Source organism: Syngnathoides biaculeatus, chromosome 8 (genome assembly GCF_019802595.1).
Source record: "Syngnathoides biaculeatus isolate LvHL_M chromosome 8, ASM1980259v1, whole genome shotgun sequence".
Classification (NCBI taxonomy): domain Eukaryota; kingdom Metazoa; phylum Chordata; class Actinopteri; order Syngnathiformes; family Syngnathidae; genus Syngnathoides; species Syngnathoides biaculeatus.
The window spans coordinates 4,158,680-4,172,008 of record NC_084647.1 but is presented as its reverse complement, the minus strand read 5'-3'; the positions used below and the strand labels follow the sequence as shown (position 1 = coordinate 4,172,008).

The window sequence follows — 13,329 nt, the reverse complement described above, 5'->3', positions numbered from 1 at the left end:
GTTGTTTGTTGGGTTGAACAAAATTCAATGTGTCCTTATGTTTCCTCAGGTGGGATCAATGTCACAGAGCCTGTGAGTGTGTGGAGACTGTTGATCAGAAAAAACAGGTCAAGTAGTCTCAGAGCCGTCTCAGTCTATGGGAACTGCTACGGCAGGTAACTGTTTCACACGCATAATTTAAACTAACACTCGCTGTGTTTGGGTTCACAAGGATAGAATGCATAGATACAGTACATGTAATAGTAATGCACTGACACCAGTGTTGGGAAAGTTCATTTTCTTAACTAGTTCAAACCTCGATTCACCATTTCAAAAGTGAACTAGTTTATCGTTCTTTTTGTGTTTGTTTTAGTTCATATGTTACTGATGGGCTATTCCCCTTCAAATGCTGGGATTTGTTGCCACGCATTAAGGCCACACCAATGGCCAGCTGCAGCGTTCACTCTATAACTTCAGAAAAAATGTGTTGCTTGAATGGTCATTTGAAAAAGGAGACATTAAAGCAAAAATACAACTTTTGCCATTAACATGCAAACAAAACCATGCAACACCATGTGACAGGAACAATGGTGAAAGAACAAAGACTTTGCAATCCTCGCAGCTCTGTCTGATTTATCTATTCTGAAATTACAAAATAATAATACTGTAATTTCTCATGTATAATCAACACCCATGTATAATCCTTACCCACAAAGATGACCTAAAAATAATAATTAAATAAAATAATAATACATGTTCATAACCTCTATATGATGCCATACATTGATTAAAATGTGAAAAAAAATCCCCTTTACCTATGTATAATGTGGTCTATTAACTTTTGACAATTTTGTGGGGGGAAAGGCCTGTTGTGCATGAGAAACTATTGTAAACATAGCAGTCTGATTGGACATAATTTTTAAGTTAAATATTGATGCAAGTAATCAATTTCCTGGTTAGTGGATGACTGGTTAGCACATCTGCATCAAAGTTTCACAGCTTCATAGTGAGGACTGGTGTTCAAATCCCAACCCTGCCTCTGTGGGGTTTGCCTGTTCTCCCCTTGCCATCTTGTTTTTTTTTTTCCCGGGTACTTCAGTTTCCTTTCCACATTCGAAAAACATGCGTGGTAGGTTAATAGAAGTTTTTAAATTGTCTGTAGCTGAGAATGTGAGTGTGAATCTTTGTTTGCTTACACTGTGTGTGTGCCCTGGGATTTGCCAGTGACCCGTCCAGGGTCTTTTTCGTGAGTGAAAATGATAGCAATGGGTCGTTGTTGGCGCACGTTTTTCTTATGGGCGAGAATATTCTGATAAACAGACATGCCGCCTTCGATTATGTTTGAGAACTGAAGCCGCGACCCTTTGTGCGGGTGCGCCAAGACACTGTGGGGCCCGCCGACCACCTCCCATTACTCAGGGCGGGCAATTGTGGTGGGCTCCAAACCCCACTCCCAGACAAGTGCAACCGAGCTCAGTGCAGTTTGCTGAAGGTCAATTAATTTCCTCCATGCCAAGTGCCCTGTACAGTACAGAATGTGTTCAGCTTTCCTAATGTACATGATTGTTTGGTGGTAGCACTGTGGCTCTTTTGTGCTGAAGAGGAAGAAGCAGAAATGAGGAGGAGGATGCACTAACACTTGAGCCCTTGACAACTTTGGCCACAGAAATTTTGTGAACTGAACTGAGCTTAGGTGCACTCGTTTGGCAGCAGGGTTCTGGGGCCGCCACGATCTCCCACCCGAAGGACTGGGACCACCGCCTCGGCACAACGCCTCACGACTTTCTACAAAGCGTTGGTCTACAGTCATTTACATTATCGAGACGCACAGCACAATGCGTGTTTTCCCTTAGCAAATTAGATACAGAACACAATGCGCATTCATGTGCCGTGGGAAAAAAAAAACCTACACTGTAAAAAAATTACACACTAAAAAAAAATCCTTGCAATAACAAGGTTGCATAAAGTGAACCGTGTTGTAGAGCAAGAGCACTAGCAACTTTGTCCTTACTTTTAGAGGCTTTTCTGACCATTCAAAAAAATAGTTTTCTCCTGCTTTTTCAACCCTGAGTCAAAAAAAAAAAAAAAAAAGTGCATGGAAGAGCCCATTGTGGCAGGAAAAGCATTTGGTTATACAGGTTCATCCATCCATCCTTTACCGCTTGTCTAGGTCGGGTCACTGGGGAAGTAGCTTCAGTAGGAATACCCAGACTTCTTTCCCCAGCCAATTCTTCCAGCTCTTCTTCTCACTCGTAAACAAGACGCCAAGATAATTGAACTCGTCCACTTGGGGCAGGATCTCATCCCCGACCCGGAGAGGGCACGCCACCCTTTTCCGACTGAGGACCGTGGTCTCAGATTTGGAGGTGCTGATTCGCATCCCAGCCGCTTCACATTCGGCTCCAAAGAGCAGAGATGCAATGCTGATGCCACCAAACCGTACACCCTCTACGCCTCGGCTGCACCTAGAGATTCTGTCCATAAAAGTTTTGAACATAATTGGTGGCAAAGGGTAGCCTTGCCTTTCTATACGAGGTCCCTGCATGGTGGCCAGAGGAGGGGCCCAAGTAGAGTGCAGCTTTATGCCTTCCAGCTACACTTCCCACGAGCCACACCAAGCAAAATCCACCCTTGTATCCATGCCTGATGACCCACAGCTGCCTTTTGCTCCAGTCTCGGCGGAAACTGACCAACTCCCAGCTGCCTCTCCCTCCTGTCTCAGCGGCGACCGACCCCTGGCCACATCTCGCTCCCATCTCGGCGGCGACCGATCCGCAGCCGCCTCTCACTCATGTCTCAGCGGTGTCTCATTCACAGCCGCCTCTCGCTCCTGTCTCGGCAGCGACTGACCCCTGGCCACCTCTCGCTCCTGTCTCGGCAGCAACTGACCCCTGGCCACCTCTCGCTCCTGTCTCGGCAGCGACGAACCCCTGGCTACCTCTCGCTCCTGTCTCGGCAGCGACCAACCCCTGGCTACCTCTCGCTCCTGTCTCGGCGGCGACTGACCCCCGGTCGCCTCTTGCCCATGCCTCAGCGGCGCATGAACCACAGCTGCCTTTCACCCTAGCCTTGGTGGCGCCCGAACCACACCTGCCTCCCGCCCATGTCTTGGCGGCTCCCGAACCACAGCGCCCTCTCGCCCATGTCTCGGCGGGGCCTGAACCACTGCCACCTCTCGACCATGTCTCAGCGGGGCCTGAACCACTGCCGCCTCTCGACCATGTCTCGGTGGCCCCCGAACCACAGCCGCCTCTCGCCCAAGCCTCAGCGGTGCCCGAACCACACCCGTCTCTCACTCATGTCTCAGCGGTGCCCGAACCGCAGCCGCCTCTCGACAATGTCTCGGCGGCCCCCAAACCACACCCGCCTCTCACCCAAGCCTCAGCGGTGCCTGAACCACAGCCGTCTCTCGCCCATGTGTCGGTGGTGCCCAAAGCACAGCTGCCTCTCACCCAAGCCTTGGCGGCCCCTGACCCACAGCCATCACTCACCCAAGCCTTGGTGGCTCCCGACACCAAGCCACCTCTCACCCATAGCTCGGCGGATCTCAACCCCGAGCCGCCTCTCGCCCATGCCTCGGCGTTGCTCGACCAGCTGCAGGTGTCGTCTCCCGACCACTCCTTGGCAGTGCTCGACCAGTGTCAGCACCTGGCTCTCGAGGGGCTGCATCCTCAGCTGTCACTTGCTCCTGTTTGGTTCCTGCATTGCCATTGCGACCCCCATCGTGGACGTCCCCCTGAGTCCACCAGCAGCTCCACATCCACACCGTATTGAGACTAATTAGGCCAGGCATATAAGCCTTGAGTTTGTTTTTCTCAGTTCCCAGTTCGTTGTGTTTGAGACTGGAGTAATCTGTGTAAGTATACGAGCCTGTTATGTATTAACCTCGTTGTCATGGCCAGCGTTCCTGTGCCACCAGTCTTGTTTTTGCCTAGAAGTAATTCGACCTTGTATTTTTTTCCTTTCCTCAGTCCTCTCAGTGTTCCACTTTTTCTTAGCTAGCCCTTTTCCTTGTATGGTTTCCTGTACTTTGAGATTCCACCACCAAATCGTGTTTCCTCTTCTGACCAGAAGATACATCAAGTACTCTCCTGCCTGTCTCTTTGATCACCTTGGCTGTAGTAGTCCACTCTTTGGGAACCTCCTCCTGTTAAATCGCAGTGACTGAGATACTTTTTTCACCTCCAATATGCTCTTAGCAAACTCTTCCTACCTTTTTTCCTTCTTACCCCTACTCCATTTCTCCCCCGATCGACACCATTGTAAAATACTTTAAACCCTACCCCTAAGCTCCGACGCTCACTGCCTTTCAACCTATCGACCTATTTTTTAATCATCATGCAAATAAACTCTTGAGATTTTCCTGTAATCGTCCCGACATTCAAAGACACTTCATTCAGTTTTAGGCTCTGTGCTTTCCACTTCTCTTTAATCATAAGAACCTGCTTTCCACTTCTATGTCTTCAACCCACACTAGCTGAATTTCCACCGTCACCCTGCAGGTTTACGGTGCTGGTGGCAGACATTGTAAACCCAGGGCACACCAGATCTGGCATGGGATTCTTTGGAGGAACGTTCATATTTGTTTGGAAAAGTTTTAAGCCGGATGCCCTTCCTTACGCAACCCTCTGCATGTATTTGGGGCTGCCACTAATTGTTGAAGCTCTGCAGCTGGAGGCTAATAACATCACCACACTTTGAGGTTCCTTTTTGAAGATACTCTTCCCAAATCCGTACAATTCAAGTACCTGCTTGTTTGTGTCTTTCTGCCTTCACTGTTGTCTTCATTAACTGAAAAGTATTCTTTTTTCGGGTTGAGATCTTGGCCACTGAAGAATTTTGAATTTGTTTGTCTTCAAAAATCTTGTCAGAAAACCGGGTCATGTCACTCATGCAATGCAAAGTGGTACACTGTTGCAAAGTTCTTATTGTTAGTAACCTGTTACGCAGTACCCAGGACACTGTGACTTGGACTTCATGTGCTTTTTTTGGCCAGCAGTAAATGTTGGCTTATCCCCAGAGTGCCGCCTACTTGCCTACTACAATTCTGAATTATGATAAATGTTTGGACCAAAAGAGAGTCAAACAAGGAGAGGGGGTGGGGAAGAAAGCATTGGAGACTGATAAAAAGGGGGAACTGCTCTGGTAAGAAGTACTGTAGGTGTACTGCGAGGGTAGGTAGGCTGCAAGAGCGCAAAAAAGGATATGCAGCACTAAGACTTGTTCAGTCAGATATTGAAGAAATAGGACCCTCCCACACTGAACTCAACACACATCAGAAACACCAGACCCTAATTTATTCAAATACCGCTGCACATGGAGCCTCCCTATCTTAGATCAGGACTGCAATGGTCGTGCTCAGGTGGCCTCACCTGCAACCAACTTGATATTTCCCCCATGGAAGCTGTGGGCAGAGATGCCATTCCATTTGATGCTAACGATGCTTTAATTAGATCTTTTCTCTTGAAGGGAAATCTACCACAGTAGTTAACAATAAAGCATGTTGGTAACTGGTGTTTAGTTCTATGGTATTGCTCCTTTGAATCCTCGCATGTCACCTGTGAATAATCTTGCCATGTATTACAGATTATGCTGCTTTTAAATCAACACAAACACAATAGTAGTTGTGGATACTACCAATTAGTTTGCTTGTTTGTTCACTCCAGTTGTACCTCTACTTACAAAATTAATTAAGTCGTTTCGTTACTTACATTTTTCGTAAATAGAAGTTCATTTCCCGTGTAAATAGCCCAATTCGTTCCAAAAGTCCCCACCCCCGCCAAAAATAAGCATTCAGAGTACATAATGTCAAGAATAATAAAAATGATATTTACCTTTGGTGTTGGGCGACTACACGAAGAGAAGTGACAAGAAAAAGCCATCGTGGGGGATGGAGGAGGCAAACCTTTCACAGCCGAGAAAAAACATACATACAAATATATGCACACATGCAGCATAATTCCACTAAGGTTTCTTGGGGCCCATTGTGAAGAAAGATAAATAAACTTGCAAAAAACACAGGAAAACTCATGAAAAGTTATTTTCCAAATGTGCACTAGCTTGTGACAGCGTGTGACTCCGTGACATGTGAGTCTTGAAGAGAAATAAAAAGCATCATGGGTAAAGATTGACATCCCTCCTAGCCAATGGGATGCCAAGAAGATGCTGATAGCTAATAGGAGAGCAGCTCCATTGCGCCTCACAAACCAGGATGTTTAGATTCAGTGGAATTTGGGGTCTACGGATCCAGCACCTAATTTTTCCTTTTGTATCCCGTAATTTCCTTCGTAACTAGACAGTATTATTCCGAGGGGGTGTTTCGTAACTTGAATTTTTGAGGTTTGTAAGTAGAGGTACCATTGTACTGTGGTAGTACCATCACTCCTCAGTTGTACATCAACAAAGCTTCCCTGAGTTTTGATTTGGACTCTTTTATTGACTTACTTGCTGCATCTCTATATACAGTGATTCTTCCAAAGTTGCACAAAATGTGTTCCTTGATGCTGGGATTTCCAATTAAATGTATTTTTGATAGAATACTGAGAAGCCTGACCCTTTTCTATGTTGTGAGTGTTTGATGTTCTTTTTCCGTCTTTATGGTAAACGTCACACAATTCCTCTTTGCCATCTCAGGCCTGTTGGGCCTGGCCTGGGTGGCCTAAAAGGGACGTCAATTAATAAAAAGGTTTTTGACTTTTTCTTTTTTTTTTTACAAGGGGAATTCACTTTTAATAAAATTTTTTCAAAACTAAATAAAACAAATAAATGAAGAGGATTCGGGGAAACAATGTACAGCTAACCTTGAGGCATTCTCTGGGTGGGTGGATATTTTCTCATTATTTTTTTATAAATATTTCTCCAAATCCTAAATATAATTAAAATCCAGATGCCAATACACTTATAGAAGAAAGCACTGAAGGCATGGCCTTCACCTGTCAATAAAACATGTTCGGCATCGTAAGCTACTGGCTTAATGTGTGCTTCTGAGGATATGCATAATAAACACTTAACTTTCCTGCGTGTATGTTAACTGGGGAATAACACACACAACTCAGAATGATGTAGCAACGTGTTAAATGCGGCCACCATGGTGGAGTGAGGTGTTTAGCTTCCCTAGCGCATTAGCTCAGGAACTTACTGGCTCGCGAAGATAAACAGTTAACTTTCCCTTAAGCGTCTCTGTTGTGTGCCGAGCATGGTGGGAGAATATTGGACAGTCATCATCGGTCCACCTGCAATCCATGAGCCCACTCGTGGCCAATGACACAGCAATCAAAGATGCCATTTGCTCACTGTACCAGTTGGACTCCAACTCACAACAATAAACTTTATTATAGAGTCCAGTTTGTCACTACATCTTTAAATGCAAGTCAAAATGCTACGACGCAAATTCAAAGCCATGTATCAACCAGACACAGAAACTCGGCTGGTTCTTCCGAGCTCATCTAATATGGACTGACCCAAAGCGGAAGTGTTCTGTGGTCTAACGAGTTCTCATTTCAAATTTGGTTTTGAAAATCATGGACGTCATATTGTCCGGGCGAAAGAAGGGGGATAAAATATGGGTTTTGTTATTAGCGCAAAGTTCAAAAGCCAACATCTGTAATGGTATGGGGATGTAACATGCTCATCTTGGAAGCCACCACGAATACTGAGGTACATACAGTTTTTGGAGCAACATATGCTGCCTTTACAACAGTGTGACTTGGTAGTAGTAGTAAAAGAGCGTGAGTACTCGACTGACCTGCCATCAGTCCCGTTGTTTCCCGTTGAAAATGTCTAATGCATCACGGGGATGTGGGGCTGGTGAAGTGGATCAATGGCATTTGCATTCCTTCCAAAGGAGAAAGATGGTTTGAGATGAGTTTTGATTTACAAACTTGGTCTCTGAATGAATTACTCTCATCTTAAGCCGCTGCTTGATTTTAAATTGTCTTGTTAAATATTTTGGCGAAATATCCATGGCAGGTTAATTGAAGCTTCCCCATTTGTGTAAATGTGAGTATGACTGTTTTTTTTTTTTTTTTTTTTACCTTTGTGACTTGGGATTGGCTGGCGACCACTTCAGGCTCTCCCCTGTCTCCCGCCCGATTATAGCTGGGAAAATTAAGCTTCAGCACTGCCGTGACCCTAGTGAGGATAAGTGGCACAGCAAGTGAAAGAATGAATGGACGTTTCCGCCAGCTTTTCTGGACATTATTGACACGCCGACAGAATATACGCACACCACTCGTGTGCTTTGCAATTCTTCACACACGTCGACAAGTCAATGAAATCTTTTATTTTGGGAAAGTTGGTGACCATAGCCGTACAGGACATTTGTGTGTATGAGGCAGCAATACGTTCAGAGTCAGTAATGTTTTAAAACAAGGAAACATTAACATTACTAACATTACTGATTGGAATCTTTAATAGGTGTGAAACTCGTCCGGTTGACAATGACTCGATTTTATTTCCATATCAACACGCCCACGACGGTTTAAACGTTGTCTTTAGTTTCTTTGCGTGTGGGACACTCGTCTCCATCCAGCCTAAAATTGTCCTTAACTCGTCACCGTACGCGACTCTTTTACTCAACGTTACAGTTTTACATTGCACAAATTACAAAGTACGTGTGTCGTTTATCTAAATGACTACATCAGCCCATTCTTTTTTTTTTCCACTGCGAAAGAGCGTTCAGAATGATTAAAGGTGGGCGTAGTTTACTAAACCAATGTAGTTGAACTCAAAATAAAGTCTCAAAAAGTGTCGTGTAGTCGTAAATCTGTGGAACACCGCCAGGCTCGAGTAACTACTGCTGGTTGTGCACGTTTCAAGTGACGCCAAGTCGGTTTGACCGCAGTGACGCGAGGGGCACCCTCGGGCTCCTTGACTTAGCGTCCTCGTGTGTTGAAATGCCATGTCTGTGGAGCTCTTTTTAAAATGACAACTATGTGTGTAAGTGTTATGTTTTTTTTAACGTTGGCACCATTGTGTGTTCAGATCAAGTAGCAGTTATTGTTGCTGTAGTGTTTGTATTTAAGCGGAGGAGATGAACTAAGACTTTTGTCTCCTTGCTGTGGCTGCAGTCCATGCAGTTTTCCGCAGGCCCTTTTTTCCTGTGGCTGAGAACCCAGCAGCACCGACAGCATGTCCCACGTCTCCTCCACAGCCAAGCGCTGCGCTGGTCCGTCCTACATCAGCCACTACAGCTCCTACAGCTCCCCCTTTACCCCGAGCCTTAGCTCCTACAGCGAGCGGAACAGGTTGTCCTATAAGTCCCCTGCCTCTTCTACCACTTCCTCAGGTTACACCTCTTCCAGCTATCTGAGCAGCTCCACGGGGCGCAACCGCAACTACAGTACCTCCCTGGACCCAGACCGAGGCCGGGGCCGGGTCATCCCACGGACGGACATCCTTGGAAGTAGCAGCAACCGCCGTAGTGAAAGCCTCAGTCGAACCCCTGTTAAGAGCTATGCAGGTTCTGGACTCAGCGGGGGGTCAGCCTACACAACATATACTTCGTACTCTTCCCCCTCAGTGCAGTCCAGCTACCTCTCCTCTTCACCGGTGGCCTCCAGAATGTCGCTTAATCGACGAAAATCAGCATCCCAGAGTGACTTAACCAAGGAATTGGCTGCTCTTGGCCTCAATGACACCTCCTCCTCCAGCCCGTCTTCCTCCTCCACTCCCCCAAGGGGCTACCGCACTCGGACTGGTGAGGTGGCAAACGCGTATGGCGCTAAGTCCTCAGGCTCAGCACGGAGCTCAACTCAGGAGGCCCTCTCATGGAGCTCCACCAAGGAGGGCATCGGTAGCAACAGCAGATCATACAGTTCTTCAACGTGGGAGCCAAGCACAAGTGGTGTATCCATGTCCCCCACTAGGGACTCTACAGTAAGAGCACCCTGTTCTTGCACACGCTCACTTGAAATGTTCCACTGCTCATGCTGATGTACTCACATTTTACACCAGAAAAGCTATGCAGCTGTGCAATATACAGTATTTGCACAGCTACAGCTGAAACCAGATGTTTACATACACTATAAAAAGACACCTATGCTATTTTGAATCACTGTCTGACCTGAAAACACAACTACTTAGCTGTTTTAATTCAATTATGATTAACAAAATTATTTTTATTTCCAAAATGCCACAATAATGAATGATTTTTTTCAGGCATTATTTGTGTGGGTGATTTTATTTCAGATTTTACATATTTAGTGTGGAACCACAGAGATAACGTTACGTCCCAAATGCGAAAAAGTTGGTTTGGCAAAATATGCGACCTTTAAACAATATTGGAAAACCCAGATGATGATAATGGAAGCGTCTGGTAGGGTTTTTTTTTAACAACCTTTAAGTTTGAAACGCACCTGTAGGTATATTGGAACCAGGGACACCTGAAACCCACTATTTTGTTGTCTAACATCACGGGAAAGTCAAAAGAAACCAGCCAATAACTTAAAAAGCTTGGGTGCAAATGTGTCTTCCAAATGAACAATTGCCAAACTGGTTACAAAGTGGCTTGAGAATCTTCTTCTTTTCCTTTCAGCTTGTCCCGTTAGGGGTCGCCACAGCATGTCATCTGTTTCCATTTAAGCCAAGTCAATCTTTTGGAGTAGCCATCACAAAGCCCTGCTATAAATGTTATTACCACGCATGAACATGGTCAAGTTATATGAGCTCTGTCAGGAGGAATGGGCCAAAATTCGGGGCCACCTTGAGGCTATCTTTAGAACATTTGACAAGTCATACAGTTTAAAAGCAAGGGTTTCAAATCCAAATGAAATGTATATAAATTTATGACTTTGAAGAAATTAATAAATCGTGAAAAAAAGTCCTTAAATCCTTCTCTCAATTATTCTGGTATTTAGCAAAGAGAAATCTTCTTCTTTTTCTTTCGGCTTGTCCTATTAGGGGTCGCCACAGCGTGTCTTAGATGAACGCGTATTTGTTTGGCACAGTTTTACGCCGTATGCCCTTCCTGACACAACCCCTCTGCATTTAGCCAGGGAGAGAAGTTTACAAATCATTTTTGTAATCTGAAATGACCGAAAATGACAGGAAAAGCTGAGTGTAATTGTGTGCTAGAAATTGAGGAAAGGAAAAGCGTAATTCCTTTTCTTTAGGGAACGTAAACATCTGGATTCAGCTTTTCCATTTGAAGGGCTTGAAATCAAACTGAATCCAAAGCATTAAGTTCTCAAGTGTTACCATCTGAATAACAATATGATTTTTATGCAAACTGCCAGTTATTGTTTGAGGCTAGAGATAGTAAGTGGATTGGGATGGGTGACCTCTTAAATTTAGATATCTGACCTATACTCACCCAATGCAATTAGCTAAATTATACCTCAGATAAGTTGTGTATGTAGGCGTCATCTTCAAGCTCTCTGCGATCAAAGCTTCCTCAAGGGCAAAAAAAAAAAAAAAAAACACATGTAACCCACTACCCTCTGAGGTGGACAGTGGGAGCGAGAAAGTGCGCAGTGTTGTAGTCTATTTTCAAAAAATATGAGTACAGGGTCTACACATAAAAGTGATACAATTTTGAGTAGAATTTCAGAAAAAATATGCATTATCATTACAACATTAATATTATCATTATCATACGTTTCTTCTAGGTGACCATACATTGGACCTGACATGAGGCTTTCAATCATGCTAAACATCTCAAAAAGCAACCACACAAGGGTAATAATACCAGAAAATTAACTGAAAGCAAGCATAACACAGAAAAGGCACAGGAAATGGCTGCTCCGCACACACATTTGAACAAGGAGGTATTGGGTTTTAAATATACTGAAAGACAGCGCAATAGATCAATTCCAGCAATACCTATAAATGCCACGAGGTGGTAGTATTGCGCTGTGAAAACCTCCATGCTTCTTCACCATTAGTGTACAGCCTTTAAACTTTAAAGGATGAATAGTTTGACTTGGTTTATTTGCTTATTTTTATTCAATAGTCGGGACAAATAAATTCATTTAAAATATTTCCTAAAAAAATGTTTGAAAAAAATTAGAACATCTTGGACCAAGCAGGTTGCAAATCTATATATTTCTAAACTGAATTGTTCTAAAAACTTGAATCAAAATCTCCATTACCCATAAAACCTTAAACTAAACATATATGCTCCAATATTTAAATTTCTAATATATTTGTAATCTTGAGCAATCCAGGTGTGACTGTCTGAGCGCTCATGGTGCTGAAGTCTTCTTGTAATTAACGCGCATGCGCATATATTAATTAATTATTATAACACGTATATTTTGTAAACTTCCGGCAAGTCTGAAACATCCCTATCAATGCATCAACATGTACCATTCCACAACTTGTCGCCAAGTTTTCATGTTCGCTGTGGACGTCTCTGAAAGACGGACACAGCAAATGTACATATATGTGTATATCTTTTGATCAACTTTGATTTTAAAGTTAAGTTAGGGTTGGGCTATAACGTATGTTAGCTCCCTCTATGTAGAAGAAGGGTAACGATGAGACTGGAGGATTTCCCAGTAAGCGTCAGCTACGTACCCAGAATTCCCCTGTTAGTAAGGCATGTGCATAAATCACAAGGAGACTTTTCAGCACTGGGGAGCCCTCAGACCGTCACACCGGTCACAATGTTATGTCAGAGTAATAGCAATTTGCTAACCCAGATGTTTCAAGCTTTGTTTTTCAGAATTGCTTAATCAGGTGTTTATATATGCTTTACTGGCTATAATATTTCACCTTTAAACAGCTCTAGAGGTTGGTAAAAGAGTTGTTCAAATATTAACAACGAGCAGGTCTTGTGAAAAACAGACAATCTCTCAGACAATATTCTGGGATTTGACCATTTTATTGTCACACTTCTGATTGAATCTGAGATAAAGATTGATTTTCGTCCTGGCCGTGGAACAGTGGACCAGTTCCACACCCTTGCCGGGATCCTCGAGGGTGCATGGGAGTAAGCCTGGCCAATCTACATGTGTTTCGTGGACTTGGAGAAGGCGTTCGACCGTGTCCCTTGAGGTGTCCTGTAAGAGGTTCTACGTGAGTATGGGGTATGAAGGCTGTTCGGTCCCTGTACAACTGGTGTCCCAGTTTGGTTCACATTGCTGGTAGTAAGTCAGACTGTTTCTGGTGAGAGTTGGACTCCGCCAAGGCTGCCCTTTGTCACCAATTTTGTTCATAACTTTGATGGACAGAATCTCTAGGTGCAAACGAGGCGTAGAGAGTGTCTGGTTTGGTGGCCTCAGCATTACATTTCTGCCCTTTGCAGATGATGTGGTTCTGCTGGCTTCATCAAGCCCTGATCTCCAATGCTCACCTGGAGTGGTTCACAACAGAGTGTGAAGCGGCTGGGATGGGAATCAGCACCTCCAA

The 13,329-nt window shown here is 44.3% G+C and overlaps 1 protein-coding gene and 1 long non-coding RNA gene across 6 annotated transcripts in view; one reads left to right on the top strand and one right to left on the bottom strand.

The window, feature by feature from the left end:
- The window catches only part of usp2a (ubiquitin specific peptidase 2a), a 57,269-nt gene that overhangs the window by 13,294 nt on the left and 30,646 nt on the right, over window positions 1-13,329 (top strand). The window contains exons 1-3 of one of the 5 annotated variants that reach the window (XM_061827912.1): window positions 50-155; window positions 9,048-9,145; window positions 9,266-9,855. In XM_061827912.1, coding sequence (XP_061683896.1) covers window positions 9,109-9,145; window positions 9,266-9,855 — 627 coding nt within the window. In that variant the 5' untranslated portion in view covers window positions 50-155; window positions 9,048-9,108. Of the gene's footprint in view, window positions 1-49; window positions 156-8,778; window positions 8,917-9,047; window positions 9,856-13,329 lie in introns of those variants that run through there. The other 4 variants (XM_061827913.1, XM_061827909.1, XM_061827910.1 and 1 more) reach the window with 4 other exon arrangements.
- Window positions 7,790-8,584, bottom strand: LOC133505051 (uncharacterized). Its single transcript, XR_009796141.1, has 3 exons — window positions 8,205-8,584; window positions 8,013-8,109; window positions 7,790-7,813 (listed from the first exon to the last, which is right to left on the bottom strand). It is a non-coding gene; the product is annotated as an uncharacterized LOC133505051 (long non-coding RNA).